The 13,179-nt window shown below is 43.8% G+C and overlaps 1 protein-coding gene across 4 annotated transcripts in view; it reads right to left on the minus strand.

Moving 5' to 3' along the window:
• Nucleotides 1-348: 348 nt before the first annotated feature.
• Nucleotides 349-13,179, minus strand: part of MID2 (midline 2) — a 177,151-nt gene continuing 164,320 nt past the window's right edge. For 3 of the 4 annotated variants that reach the window (XM_087972369.1, XM_087972371.1, XM_087972370.1), the window contains exons 9-10: nucleotides 10,344-10,551; nucleotides 349-3,396 (exon numbers count right to left, since the gene is read on the minus strand). In XM_087972369.1, coding sequence (XP_087828495.1) covers nucleotides 2,994-3,396; nucleotides 10,344-10,551 — 611 coding nt within the window. In that variant the 3' untranslated portion in view covers nucleotides 349-2,993. Of the gene's footprint in view, nucleotides 3,397-7,679; nucleotides 7,930-10,343; nucleotides 10,552-13,179 lie in introns of those variants that run through there. The other variant, XM_087972372.1, reaches the window with a different exon arrangement.

A 13,179-nucleotide genomic window follows, 5' to 3' on the forward strand; every position in this document is an offset into this window, starting at 1 on the left:
GGAAGGAAAGGGAAGGGAAGGAGAGAAAGGATTTAAATGCTACAGAAGAAGGCATCTATGACAAACCAATGAAAACAGAACAATGAAACTTGTTCAGTGTCCCTCTGTGCTGTAGGAATATAAGTTCCCCCTCCCACTCAACATCAAGAAACTGCATTCTGAAATGAGTGCAAATCATCAAAAAACATTGGATTCATATTTTTCATCTTGCATAACGTCCCATCTTTGCCTCTCTACTGGTTGAATCTGAGCCCTGTGGCAGAGCAAGGAGGGAGGAAGCAGGTTCATACGAAACGGAATCAGTGAGAGATAGAGGTTGTTTACAGGCACAGGACACCACTGAGATGTGTGCGTCAGAGGAAGGAAAATTATGAAGAGCTCATATTTTCCAACGTTTAATTGCAGGGTCTTCTGAAGATGCCTTTGCGTCTACAATTTGAAGTCTCTCTGTAGCCATAAAGAAAAGCTAGGGATCTAAGCTTGTTTTTTTTTAATGATGGCTGAGATTCTCAGAGGTTTATGTCGGGCTATTGAATTCTGTGCAATGAATGCATGCTGAAGTTGGTTAGAAATACAACAGGAACACCACTACCACATCACGGTGATACTGGACTTTGATATTCGGGCACAAGCTCATTGGGGGTGAGGATGCCCTTTCATTTATTCCAGGCCACTCCTTTAGATTGACCCAATTTTTTTTTTTAAAAAAAAAACAACCCTCACTCTAAAACAATGAGCCATTTCAGTCATGCAACTTGAAGGAAATCGATCTTTGTAGCTGACCTTACAGGTTTAGGAGTGACAAATTTAGCAGCAATCATAAAAGTCTTGACCATTGCTGTAGAGGAAACCCTGCAGGGCATCCACCCATAGATACAGAACATCAAAATACTGTGGTATGATGGCTACATCTTTGTAACAATGGCTGCCCATTGAAAACTTCCAAAGGCATTACATTTGATCTGCCAACATCTCAATTAACTTCTCCCTGCATCGTAGGACAGGACCTGAGGGCAAACACAATACAAACCTGAATAATATCATGCTCTCCCATGTTTTTTTTTCCTTTGACCCCACCCCCAAAGCAACAGAAACCACGTTCCCCCAAGGAAGAAAATGCCCAAATGTTGAGCATACTGAACCAAGAAGAAAACCAAGACATTTCAAGCTTTCTTCCATATGACAGTTAGTGCCATTTTGTCACCAGACATGGAATGGTCTGGTATGACTTTTCTGGAAGTCGCAGCAATGGGCTGCAATCTCAAACAACTTTCCCCCTTCTGGGGTAGACAGTTAGGGGACTCCAGTTCCCATCTTTTCCTACCTCACAAGTGGGCATTCCATGGGAAGCCTGTCATTTCCAAGGTATCCAAGCCATGCCAAGAAATTCAGCAGTTAAAATGGCCTACGTTCTGCAGTGCAATTTTTAACGATTTAGTGGGAATGGGGTTAAATTAAAAGCCAAACCAAGTGTCACATCTCTAGGAAGTTTCCTATATGCATTTTGGATCTTTGCAATGCCTCCCCCCCACACCTTCCAATAGTCTGCCCCTCCTGGGACATAACTGACTTGTTTCCACTAGGACAGGAAGTTCTAGAGGAGGAAGCAACAAGGATGTCTTGTCCCAGAAAAAGGAAGGACAACCAACCTCAGCTCAAATGATCAAATGATCTGAACCAGGTGATGGAACCAATGGAACACCAGCAAATAGAATGGAAGAATCCTTTTGGATGCCACCAGTCTGGGATGCTAACCTTACCAAATAAATTGTTGGTTCCAAGGTTGTCCTAAACTGAAATCCCTCCTCTTACATTTCCTGCATTGAGTTGGGTTGGGTTGGGTTGGGTACTGCCCTCTTTTCCTCTAATAAAATCTGTGACCCAAGGAAAAGAATCTGTTGCATCTCAAAAGCCAACGTCCTGAAGTTATTCTAGCTTTTAGGCCAGCACCACATCACCCATTTCTGAATAAAATGCATTCTTTAACAGCTCTTGGACTTTCCACTTGTTTGCAAAATTCGCTGCCCAGAAGGCACTTCTGGGTAGGAAGAACAGTTAAGTCTGCTAGTAGCAGCAGGCTCCCACTGTGTGTAAAAGTGCACAAACAACGCTTCTGTTAGCCAAGCTTTTGCAAAATTGTCACGCTGGGTGCATAGAATAGGTCGACATGGATCTCACCTCCTTTCATACAGACCGGGGTTTTGGGAGAAAGCGGGCTGTACTTATGGAGCACCAGATGCTCTCCTCATGCCTCTACATGTTCAGTGTTAACATCAGCCAAGGGGAACTGACCTACACGCAGACGTCTATGGGCCGATCCTTGTTTACAGACACTGTGCTTGAGTATATGTGACTTGGAAGGAATTATGGCTGACAACAAAATTTGGGGATAGGGCTTTGGGAAAGGAAAGGGCCATTACATATGGGCTAACTCCCTTTTTCATATGTCTGTTAATGTGCAAGAAGAATATTTGCAGAGTTCTAAATTCATGTACAATTGTTATGGGGGTAATAGGGGACCCGGATTTTCTGTGTTTTCTAGGCAATGGCTTGGGTTCCAATTTTGTTTGGTTCCAATTTTCCCCAAAATGATAGCTTAGAGACCTGATGGGGCCCCTCCAACTCAGACTCCTGCGTCTGCTTTACAAAACAAAGCCCATCTTGCATTTTGGATTCCCATGCAGCAGAGATGGCACGACCCCCCCCCATCTCCATACCCTGCCATGGGACCCTTCCTCTTGTCAGGAACGAACAAGACATGCCAACTCCATTGGAGACCATTCAGTAGTGCTATCATCAAAATAATAAAATAAAATAAAATTAAGTTTTAGAAATCCAGTCCATGAAATGCCACCCACACTGATGCAACTCGAGGGATGCACCCACAAGCAGTGGGCTTTCAGGAAGCGAGAGGCCTCCGAAACATACACAAGGTCTTTGCCCCGCCTAGTTGCACAGAGAACTTGGCTGGAAAGGCAGGGCTCCGTGGGTCCTCAATGGCAGGTTTTCATTCCTGATACGTACGGGGACTCTTGAGGCCGGCAATTGCATTCCTGCTGTTCTGGGTAGTCTATGAAGTCTGGAGCAGGAAGACCCGTGACCACCATTAATGATTTGTTCCAAATGGTGAAGGTAGGACAGACAGGCAGGATGAAAGCAATCTCAAATGTATGGAGATGGAGCGAGTTGGCAGGGTCGTAGAAGGAGAAGACGTTATTGTCATAGTCCAGGAGGACGCCCAAGCGCTTCATCTGGGGGTGGACGTCGAGCAGCATCTCCTTGTTGTTATGCCGCACCACAAAGCTGTTGTTGCAGCGGGAGAAAACCCAAGATGAGGAGTTCTTGCCGACCCACTCGTTCTTGGGGGCGGATTTGTAGGCAATGCCGATGGCGTACCTGGGGAAACAGGAAGGGGACCGAGAGTCATTTACAGGAGATCGGCTGCAATGAGGCAAAAATGGAATGGAATGTACAACTCTGTAGCAGCAAAGGGGGAGGATTTGGCCAACTCACAGCCTTCCCAGAAAAAAAAGACTGGTGCTTTGGCCTAGAGGTGGAGCTCTCGTCTCACAATCAGGAGGCTGTGAGTTCGATCCTAGGTAGAGGCAGATATTTTCTTTCTTTGGGCATAATGAGAATATATCTGCTAAAAAAACCTCCACATTGGTTGACAGGAAGGGCATCCGGCCAGTAAATTCTCAGCTTCATTCAGTTGCCCAGAATCCACCCTGCAAGTAATTATAGGGTCATTAAAAGAGGATGACAGCCTTCCCAGAAAGAAGCCCACATCAAGAGAATATGCAGTCCCAAAATGGGTGGTTCAGGGGGGAAACGTTCAGGATAACCACACTAGAATCTCTCAGTATATATATATCTAGTAGGCTAGAAGACTATTGCTTTAGTCTGGCAAGATTCTGTCCATTAGGTACAAGCAAATAAAGGATTTCTCTCAGGATATATATCTAGTAGGCTAGAAGACTATTGCTTTAGTCTGGCAAGATTCTGTCCATTAGGTACAAGCAAATAAAGGATTGGACTCAAATATATTTCATTGCCTCATCTTGGGGTTTGAGCTTGATGCAGAAAGACAGCATCCCTTCATCAGTCTGAGAGAATGACTTAAATTTTGGACATCCACAGGGTTCAAACTTCATTCAGCTAAACCACATCCTAGCTAACTTTATTTTAGTGTGCCTTCAAGTCAGCTCCTGGCAACTAAACAGACCAATCCATGCAGTTTTTAAGCAGAAGTGGTGTGCCTTTGCGTTCTTCTTCCCAAGGTTAACAGAGAAGGACTGGCTCAGAGTAATCCAGATGGATTCATGCCTAAGGAAGGACTAGAATTCCCTGTCTCCCAATTTCTAGTCTGGTGCCTTTAGCCACTACATCAAAGTGGCTCTCAGCTGGCTCTGTGCTCACTGGTGTGGCTCTGTGCTGGCTCTGTGCTCACTTGAGTCAAGTCTCTCTCTCACACACACACATAATTGTTTTGCAGATCATAATGAGGAACATCCGACCTCACTTTATGGGAGTAAAAATGAGCCAATCAAGTAAATCTTGGAAGCAAAGTCTACTTTTACTTCCCCCAGACTTTTAAAGTCATCATCATCTCCTTTTAATGACCCCATAATCCCTTGCAAGGTGGAGTCTGGGCAGCTGAATGGAGCTGAGTGTTTACTGGCTGGATGCCCTTCCTGTCACCAATGTGGAGTTTTTTTCAGCAGATATATTCTCATGCCCAGAAAGAGGAAAATCTGCCTCTACCTAGGATTGAACTCACAGCCTTCTAATTGTGAGGTAAGAGCTCCATCTCTAGGCCACCACACCACTCCCCCCAGACTTTTAAAGTACCCAACACAATTTTTGCACGGCTTTGTGTTTCTGATTCTACAGCCCTTTTACGTTGTGCTGGTGGCTTCAAAGTCCCTGCATTAGTTCTGCTCTCGTGGTAATGTTTTGTAAGCTGCTGCGGGAATTTATACATTGCTCAAACAAAATGAAGTGTGGTTTTGTATGCACATGCAGAGGTAGAGGCGTGTTTGTGTATTTTTTGTGTGTAAGTGGGGGAGCGGGGATAGAGGTGGGAGGGAGGGAGGGAGTGCAGAGAATTCCCCCATCATAAAAAAAGTAATTGCCCAGCTATGCCCATCAACCTCTAGATGTTGTTAAAGCAGGTGTGTAGAATTCTTAATTTCATGCTGCGTCAAATGCAAATGATGGGAGAATGCTGAAGTGCGCTCTCCTATTTCACAGCCCAGCTATTATGAAGGTGCATTTCACTATCTTTAGCTCTTGCCTTGCTAAGTTGGGCCTTTCTTTTCAGGCCTCCTGGGCACAGAAGCTCCTCCCACCTTTCTCATCCACCACATACATCAGGTGAAGCAGAAAAGGGTGGTGTTTCTATAATGGAGACCCTATGAACAGGGGTGTCAAACACAAGGCCCATAGACCAGATCTGTTCCACAATGTGGTCGGATCCGGCCCATGGGGCCGTCCTGGAAAATGTCAGGGGCTGGCCCATGTCACTTTGTCCAGGTCTACCCGATGCGGCTTTGACCGGGTCTACCCAATGTGAAGAGGAAACATCGGGCCAGTGTGGCTTCCCTCTGGTCTATCCAGAACGAAGAGGAAACATGCGAGCAGTTGGGGGAGTGGTGTCAAGCTGGCCATGCCCACCCAGTCAGCCACGCCCCCTCCAGCCCCCTGAGGTCAACCACAGCCCTGATGCAGCCCTCAAGGGAATTGAGTTCGACACCCCTGGCCTATGAAATCAGGATTTCCTTGTGAGATATCTTAAGGGTAGAGACGAGACGCTGCCTCTTTGCTCTCTCCTGCAGTCTGTCCTTCAGACTCGTGCTGGAACCCACCCTTGGGAACTTCCCTCTTATCAGAATGTGTGCTAGAGCCCAACCCTAAGGACAGGCTCCAGCAGGAGTCCAAAAAACTTGGAAGAGTAAAAGTCTGGTCCCATTGACCGACCCAGATTGGATCCTGCAACATTATCCTGGGACCCAGCGGGACAGGTATATTTGTCTTCTTCAACCTGCCTCCAGGATCCCTTTCAAGGTGAGAGATACGATCCATAAAGTCGAACAGGCATTGATTCCCCTGCAATTTCTAACTTTGCTACAGATTGGAACAAAATAAGATGACTAACGATGCTGACAAGAGCCTTTGTTTTAAATACTGTCCTCGGGAGATGCTTGTTTAGAGTACAATAACAGAATTTACATGGTCTATGACATTATGGCAAGGAACTGGAGTCCTTGTCCGTGTGAAAAATCTTACGAGGAAATACAGATTTGCAAGGCAGTTCTATCCTAGAACTCTCCTCGAGGGACAAGTCTCCAACGAACTGTTACAATCAAGAAAAATAGTCTACTCTGAAGTGCATTAAATACACAGGACTGTAACACTCCCTGTGACTATCAGCTTTCCAAGATCACTCTCGATTATCTAATTGCAAAAGGTTGCTCAGCAGGGAGAAACAGGGCCAACATGATTACAGTGTATTGATCATCACAGCTGAAAAGCTGGCTATTTTGGACTCTTCTCAATCAATCAACTAGCTATTCGCCATCATTTATTTGACCTGCTTTTGATTCCACAAGATAAGAATTCATATCTAAACTTGCTTTCTCTTCCATCCTTCCATATCTTTTTTTCCTTGCGTGTCTAATTATTTTGCTTGTTAGGAGACATTGTCTCCTTAGTTGCATTGGCAAATTTGCAGCTTGGCAAATGTTTGTTATAATACAGGGAGTTCTTGACATAGAACCAGGGATGGGATTCTACCGGTTTGGACTGGTTCGAGCGAACTGGTAGTTCCGGTGATCATTTGGCTGTTTTATTCACTGGGGCTGCAGTAGAAGGTAAATATTAGAGCTGAAAATGGGCATTTTTCAAACCCTGCGTGCATGCGCAAAGTGCAAGCTCGCAGAACTGGTTGTTACACCAGTTGAATCCCACCACTGTATAGAACCATTTGTTTACTGACTGTTCAAAGTGACAAGAAAGCATTGAACAAAGTAACTTATGATCATTTTTCGACACTTATGATTGTTACAGCATCCCCACAGTTCACAAGATCAAAATTTGGACACTTGGCAAATGACTCATATTTACGATGGTTGCAGTTTCCCAGGGTCACATGATCCCATTTTGCGACCTTCGGACAAACAGTCAATGAGGGAAACCAGAATCACTCAACACTTATGACATTAACTTAACAATTGCAATGATTCACTTAACAACTATGGGCAGAAAGGTTATAAAATGGGGCAGAATTCACTTAACGTATTGCTTAGCAATTGAAATTGTGAGTTGAATTGTTGTAAGTCGAGGACTACCTGTTACAACTAGTAGTTACAGGTAATTACAACTATTACTACAGTAACAAGATTTACAACTATAACTAACAAAATACTACTAGTAATAGTAGTTGTATTACTGTAGAACTACTGTTACAACTATTATTATAGTAATAGTAATTAGTTACAACTAATTACTACTATTAGTAATAGTAGGTAATATTGTTGTACAACAACCACAATAGTTACAACTATTACTACAGTAGCAAGAGAATTTCAAGCCTTGAATGTCCAAAAGAATCCGCAAAGGCCTGTTTAATTTTTTTAAAAGAAGCTCACTGCAGAAAATGGAGTCACCACTTCTCGGCATTTAGTAAATGTTTTGTGTTTATTGAGCATTACGGTCCTTTCTAAGCTTTGCAAAGCAAAGCAAAGTAGCTCAACCTTTGATCCGCTACTCCTGCTCTTCCAACGAAAGGGAGTCTTCATTAATGGTGTGGTGAAAACACAATGAAAGACCCAAGGAACTGACAAAGTATTTTCATGGACACCTGATTTGAAATAACTTCCCGAACTCCGTGGGCTCCCCAAACAGCTTTCTCTTTAAACCGGTCCATGGCTTTGTGGGAGGAAGACAAAAGAAGAATGGAGCGTGGCTTAGAGAAGGGCAACGACAACTGCACGCAGGAGATGGGAGCTGATGACATTTCAATTGCAACCACCGAAAGCCGCCAGTCCCTGCTGGGCCTTTGATCTGTGCATTTCTGTATGACACATGCCCGAGGGCCGCTTTGAATCACAGCCGTAGCCCAGCTCAATTATTCCTGCCCTCCTTCCCTGCAGCGCAGAGCGAGTGGGTGCATTGCTCATGAACCTTGGAAGAGTACACACAGCCTGTGTGCCGCTCCTGCTGCCAGTGCATATTTTTAAATGAAGCCCTCCAGCGGAAGAGGCTGAATGGAAATGACTCTCAGAGAAACACGAGTTTCAAAAAGAGTGTGTGTCTGTGTGTGTGTGTGTGAGAGAGAGAGAGAGAGAGGGAGGGAGTGTGAGTATGTGTGAGAGAGAGAGAGTGAGTGTGTGAGAGAGAAGAGTGTGTATGTGTGAGAGAGAGAAAGGGAGAGGGAGGGAGGGAGGGAGGGAGAGTGTGTGTGTGACAGAGAGAGACAGTGAGAGAGTGAGTGAAAGAGAGACAGTGTGTTTGAGAGAGGGAGAAAGGGAGTGAGTGTGTGTGACAGAGAGAGTGAGAGAGAGAGAGTGAGTGAGAGAAAGAGTGTGTGTGTGTGAGAGAGAGAAAGGGAGAGGGAGGGAGGGAGGAGAGTGTGTGTGTGACAGAGAGAGACAGTGAGAGAGTGAGTGAAAGAGAGACAGTGTGTTTGAGAGAGGGAGAAAGGGAGTGAGTGTGTGTGACAGAGAGAGTGAGAGAGAGAGAGTGAGTGAGAGAAAGAGTGTGTGTGTGTGTGAGAGAGAGAGAGAGGGAGAGAGAGAGTGTGTGTGTGTGAGAGAGAGAGAGAGTGAGTATGAGAGAGAGTGAGTGAGAGAAAGAGAGAGAGTGTGTGAGAGAGAGAGAAGGAGAGAGGGGAGGGAGGGAGAGAAAGAGGGAGAGAGTGAGTGTGAGAGACAGTGAGTGAAAGAGAGTGTATGTGTGTGTGTGTGAGAGAGAGAGAGAGGGAGAGAGAGGGGGGGAGGGAGGGAGGGAGAGAGTTTTTCTTCCTGAAAACCTACCTAGCAATGAAATCTCTAATTCTGTTGCAGTGAATGTGGGACAGATTCTTCCTGTTACTCTACTGGGCAAGGGTTCAACAGCTTCTTTTCCCCCTTAAAAACTCTGTAAGAGTTTTCTATCAAGGGATGGTGGTGAACTATCCTTAAATTCAGGAGGCCAAAAAGGCCTACAGGAAAATGAGCGCTAGGTTGCCCAATTCAAAAGAAGTGCTCAACATACCCAATTCTTGCAACCATTCTTCACAGGTTTTAGACATTTTAGATGTTTAGATGTTTTATGTTTAACCTGGGAAAAGTTTAAGACTTCAGAAAGGGGCACAGCTTTTATCCTGAACCAGCAGCTAGCAGGAAAGGAGTTGAAGAGTCTTCAGCTTCCTCGAGACCTTTGTGGTGAAAGGCCAATACTAAAACAACAGCTTCTTCCAAGTTAAACTACCGTAGCATACCCTTCCATACAAAGAGCTCTCCATGGTCCTGAAATAATCTTGCTTTACAGGTGTCTATTCTATAAATGCTATGTCACTTTGTAAGGGTTATTTACACCACATACTGAACCACAAAGTACCCAACTCTACTTTACCCTAGTGTAGAGTTAATTTGGTTTATCATGACTAAACTCATCATACAAACATCATTACTGAGTAGAGTCAATAGCAGGAGGAGAGAGGCAACGAATAGAAGCTCTCCTGCAAAACCCTAACTGTGGGGCTGTCTGACCCCATGAGAACCCCTCCCCCATTTTGGAATTTTCCACCTTTTGAAATGTTATGTTATTTTTTTATAATTCTAAAAGTTTTTTTTAATGTTAATTTATTCTTATTTTAATGTTCATTTTATTCATTATGTTGTACACCAGCCAGAGCCCCTCTCTGAATAAAGGTGGGTAGTTAAAAATATGATAAATAAATAAGCAAGCAAACAAATTCTCATTGCTATGAGAAGAGGCATTAACCACTATCTTGCTGTCGTTTTGAAAAAGTCATCCTGACACTCCAATCATCAACAACTAAAGTAACAAGAGTCTCATGGCCTCTGAAGTGCCAGCCAAATGCTTTCTCCCATCAGCTTTCATGGTCACAGCCCACTTAAGGAAGCCTTCAAATTCAAATTATACTTTCTAATCTAACATTTTGGTGATAGAAAACAGAGGTACCACTGGATCTACCACTGATGGCATTGAATCTCTTGCATTGCACTGGTTTTCTGTACTCTTTTGAATCAACTTGGGGAAGGGAGAGAATACAGAACCTTGACCAATCCATGCAACCCATTAGGGGAGCCCACTCTTACCCAACACGGCCCACTTACCAGGTGGAGGTTCCTAGGGTCACCTCCCAGTAATGACATCCACTGTCAATGAAAACATTCCCCGTGACCCCATAGCAGCCTGTTCCACTGAACCTCTCGGGGGTGTGACTCTTTTTCAAGGAGCTTTCGTCTTTCTCCATCTGAAGCCCATCATTGGAGATCTTCAACTTCTTATGAGCCATTTTAGGGTCCAACTTGAAAGGCTGGCCTGCAGGAACAGAAAGCAAAGATTGAAAGTCAACCCAATCAAAATCATTTCCCTCCTCACCCCACCCCCAAATTTGCCAGGTTCTTGTGCAATGATTTGTTTGTTTTTTCAATTCTGATTCCTTAACAATGACAATAATAATTAAAGCAACTGAAAACATAAAAAAAAATAGGAGTTACATAAATAAGGACTGTGAATTCGGGCTCTCACCACCAAACTCTAGCTGGACAAAATCCATGTTAATTATTTTTCTGCAGGAAAAGAGGGAAGGGTTTAAATGAGCAATAGAAGGCAGGAAGCTTCCTAATTCTTATTTTCTCTCATTAGGTGTATAGTCATTTCCAAGAAACAAATCAGAATTATAAAAGGGTACATAAAAGTAAATGGGCATTATGAGAAAATTGTTTTACAAGTAATCCGTAATTTATAACCTCAATTGAGACTGCTATTTCTATTGCTAAGTGATGCAGTTGCTAAAGTGAGTCATTATGTGAGCAGATCCAATTTTACAACCATTTCTACAGTGGTCATTAAGCAAATCTGGCTTCTCCAATTGATGCTGCTTGTTGGGAACCAGCTGAGAAGGTTGCAAATCATGATCCCATGAGCTCAGGAGGTTACAACTTTTAAAGGAGAGCTGGTTGCAAGTTTTATAATATGTTTGTTCTGCTTGGCATTTTGGTAATGCGAAATATTTAACTTTTTAAAAAACCCCTAGGAATCAAAATCTTGCCTTTGCCTTTTTCCAAATTTCTTTTTTTTTTTTTTTTTGAAAATTTTATTTGGGTTTTCACAAAAACAAAATACAAATAAAACATCTTTTTTGAAAACAGCATGGTCCCAGGTTATCACTTCTTCATACAGACACAAAACTCAATTTCATGCTCATTTTTATATTCTATTCCATATCTTATTACCATTTTATATTTTCTACATAGTTTTTCCCCTCTTTTAATTTTCTCAACTTTAATTATCTCATCTCAATTCAAATCATTATATTTATACTTTTGTCTGTCCTGTTTCAATTTCACGTTCTCTTTTCTTATTAAGCAAATTTTTCCCTGTAGTTACCAATTGGAGTATGACACCTTTATATCCTTTAATTTTATCCATTCAAACTCTTATTTAAGCTTCAATGTATACCTTTAAGATTATAGCATTCAATATAACACATAACTTCCTCCTCCAGAAGAACCCACAATGGCTCAAGAAAGCTCTCAGATCATCTACATCGCTAGAAGCACGTGGACAGTAAGATTTATGTCCCTGAAGTGACCCATTTTTCTCACCGATGTGTTTCTAAACCGGTAGCTACCCTGGCTTGCAACATGCAATTAAAAGGAACTTAATTCTCCAAACAGCCCTTTGAGATTTCAGCAGAAATGGTCCCGCTGGAAACTGGGCTTAATTTCCCAATTAACTAGCATGCCTCATATTCCAGATCAGCTCCAAGACAACCCAGGTGAGGTTTTGAAGAGGCAGAAATGGAAGAATAAGATCTGGCGAAGCAGGGAAGACAATAACGGAATCTAATTCTGTGAATTTTTCAGGCATACTGTAGGGGAGAGCTAACTCCACCTAAACTATCTGGTATAATAACCTGATAGAGGTGCAGAAAATAACAGTGTAATATTTAATCTTTTTCCCCACAGCCTCAATGCCAGTCTTTCCGCACAGCAAAAACACTTATTATTATATTTTAGAGGAAAGCGTGCTCTCGTGGCTTCAAAAAATTTTTTGTCCACCACTGATGGATGGTTGGATTCAAGGGCCTTTTCCTCACACGGATGGCTCTGGCTGCAGACACCAATCAAAAGCTGTAAATCAGTTTTGTTCCATGCTGACAATGACATGGCGATCTCCGGCTGTAGGGCGAGGAAGATGTGGCTGTGGAGGGGCTGTCTGTATCCCGTGCCCCCCCCCAGCTTCACTTGCCCTTCAGTGCATTGGGGTAAGTTTGTGTGTGTGTCTGGCAAAGGAAGGTGGGCAGTTGGGTCGATCCCCTCCGTGAGGATGGGGGATGCTATGATGCCCCCTCCCCCATGGGACATTGTTGTGGGGGGGAGGGGCAGAGGAAAGGACGAAGCCCCCTCTCCCCCTGGGTTGAGGGAAGCTCTGCCAGGCTGCAGTTCAACAGGCAGAGCCCCTTTCTCTGATGGGGAAGGTCGGACTTTGGAAGTTGTAGGAGCTTCATTATCCTTGGAAGCTTTCTGGAAGAGACTAGGCTGCCACCTGACAGAAATGACGTAGGGTCTCCTGCTTGGGTGGGGGGGTTGGACTAGGTGACCTCCAAGGTCCCTTCCAACTCTGTTAATCTGTAAAGAACAGAAGTTGTGGGAGCTTCAACATCCCTGGAAGCTTTCAAGAAGAGACTGGGCTGGCACCTGACAGAAATGGCGTAGGGTCTTCTGCTTGGGTGGGACGGTTGGACTAGGTGACCTCCAAGGTCCCTTCCAACTCTGTGAATCTGTAAATTTGTTCATCCCAGTGCATGATTCTCAAGACTGGGAAAACTTGCCCAGAAAGATCGTCTCCTTTCCTCTAAGCCTCCCATCATCCTCTGATGTTACTGAACAGCATCAGCAGCCGAAGCTCTATTGAATCATCAAAGTCCAGACAGATCTATAA

The sequence above is a fragment of the Notechis scutatus genome, chromosome 10, assembly GCF_049901735.1.
Source record: "Notechis scutatus isolate UNSWTSFEM ecotype Mainland chromosome 10, rNotScu1.2, whole genome shotgun sequence".
Lineage (NCBI taxonomy): Eukaryota > Metazoa > Chordata > Lepidosauria > Squamata > Elapidae > Notechis > Notechis scutatus.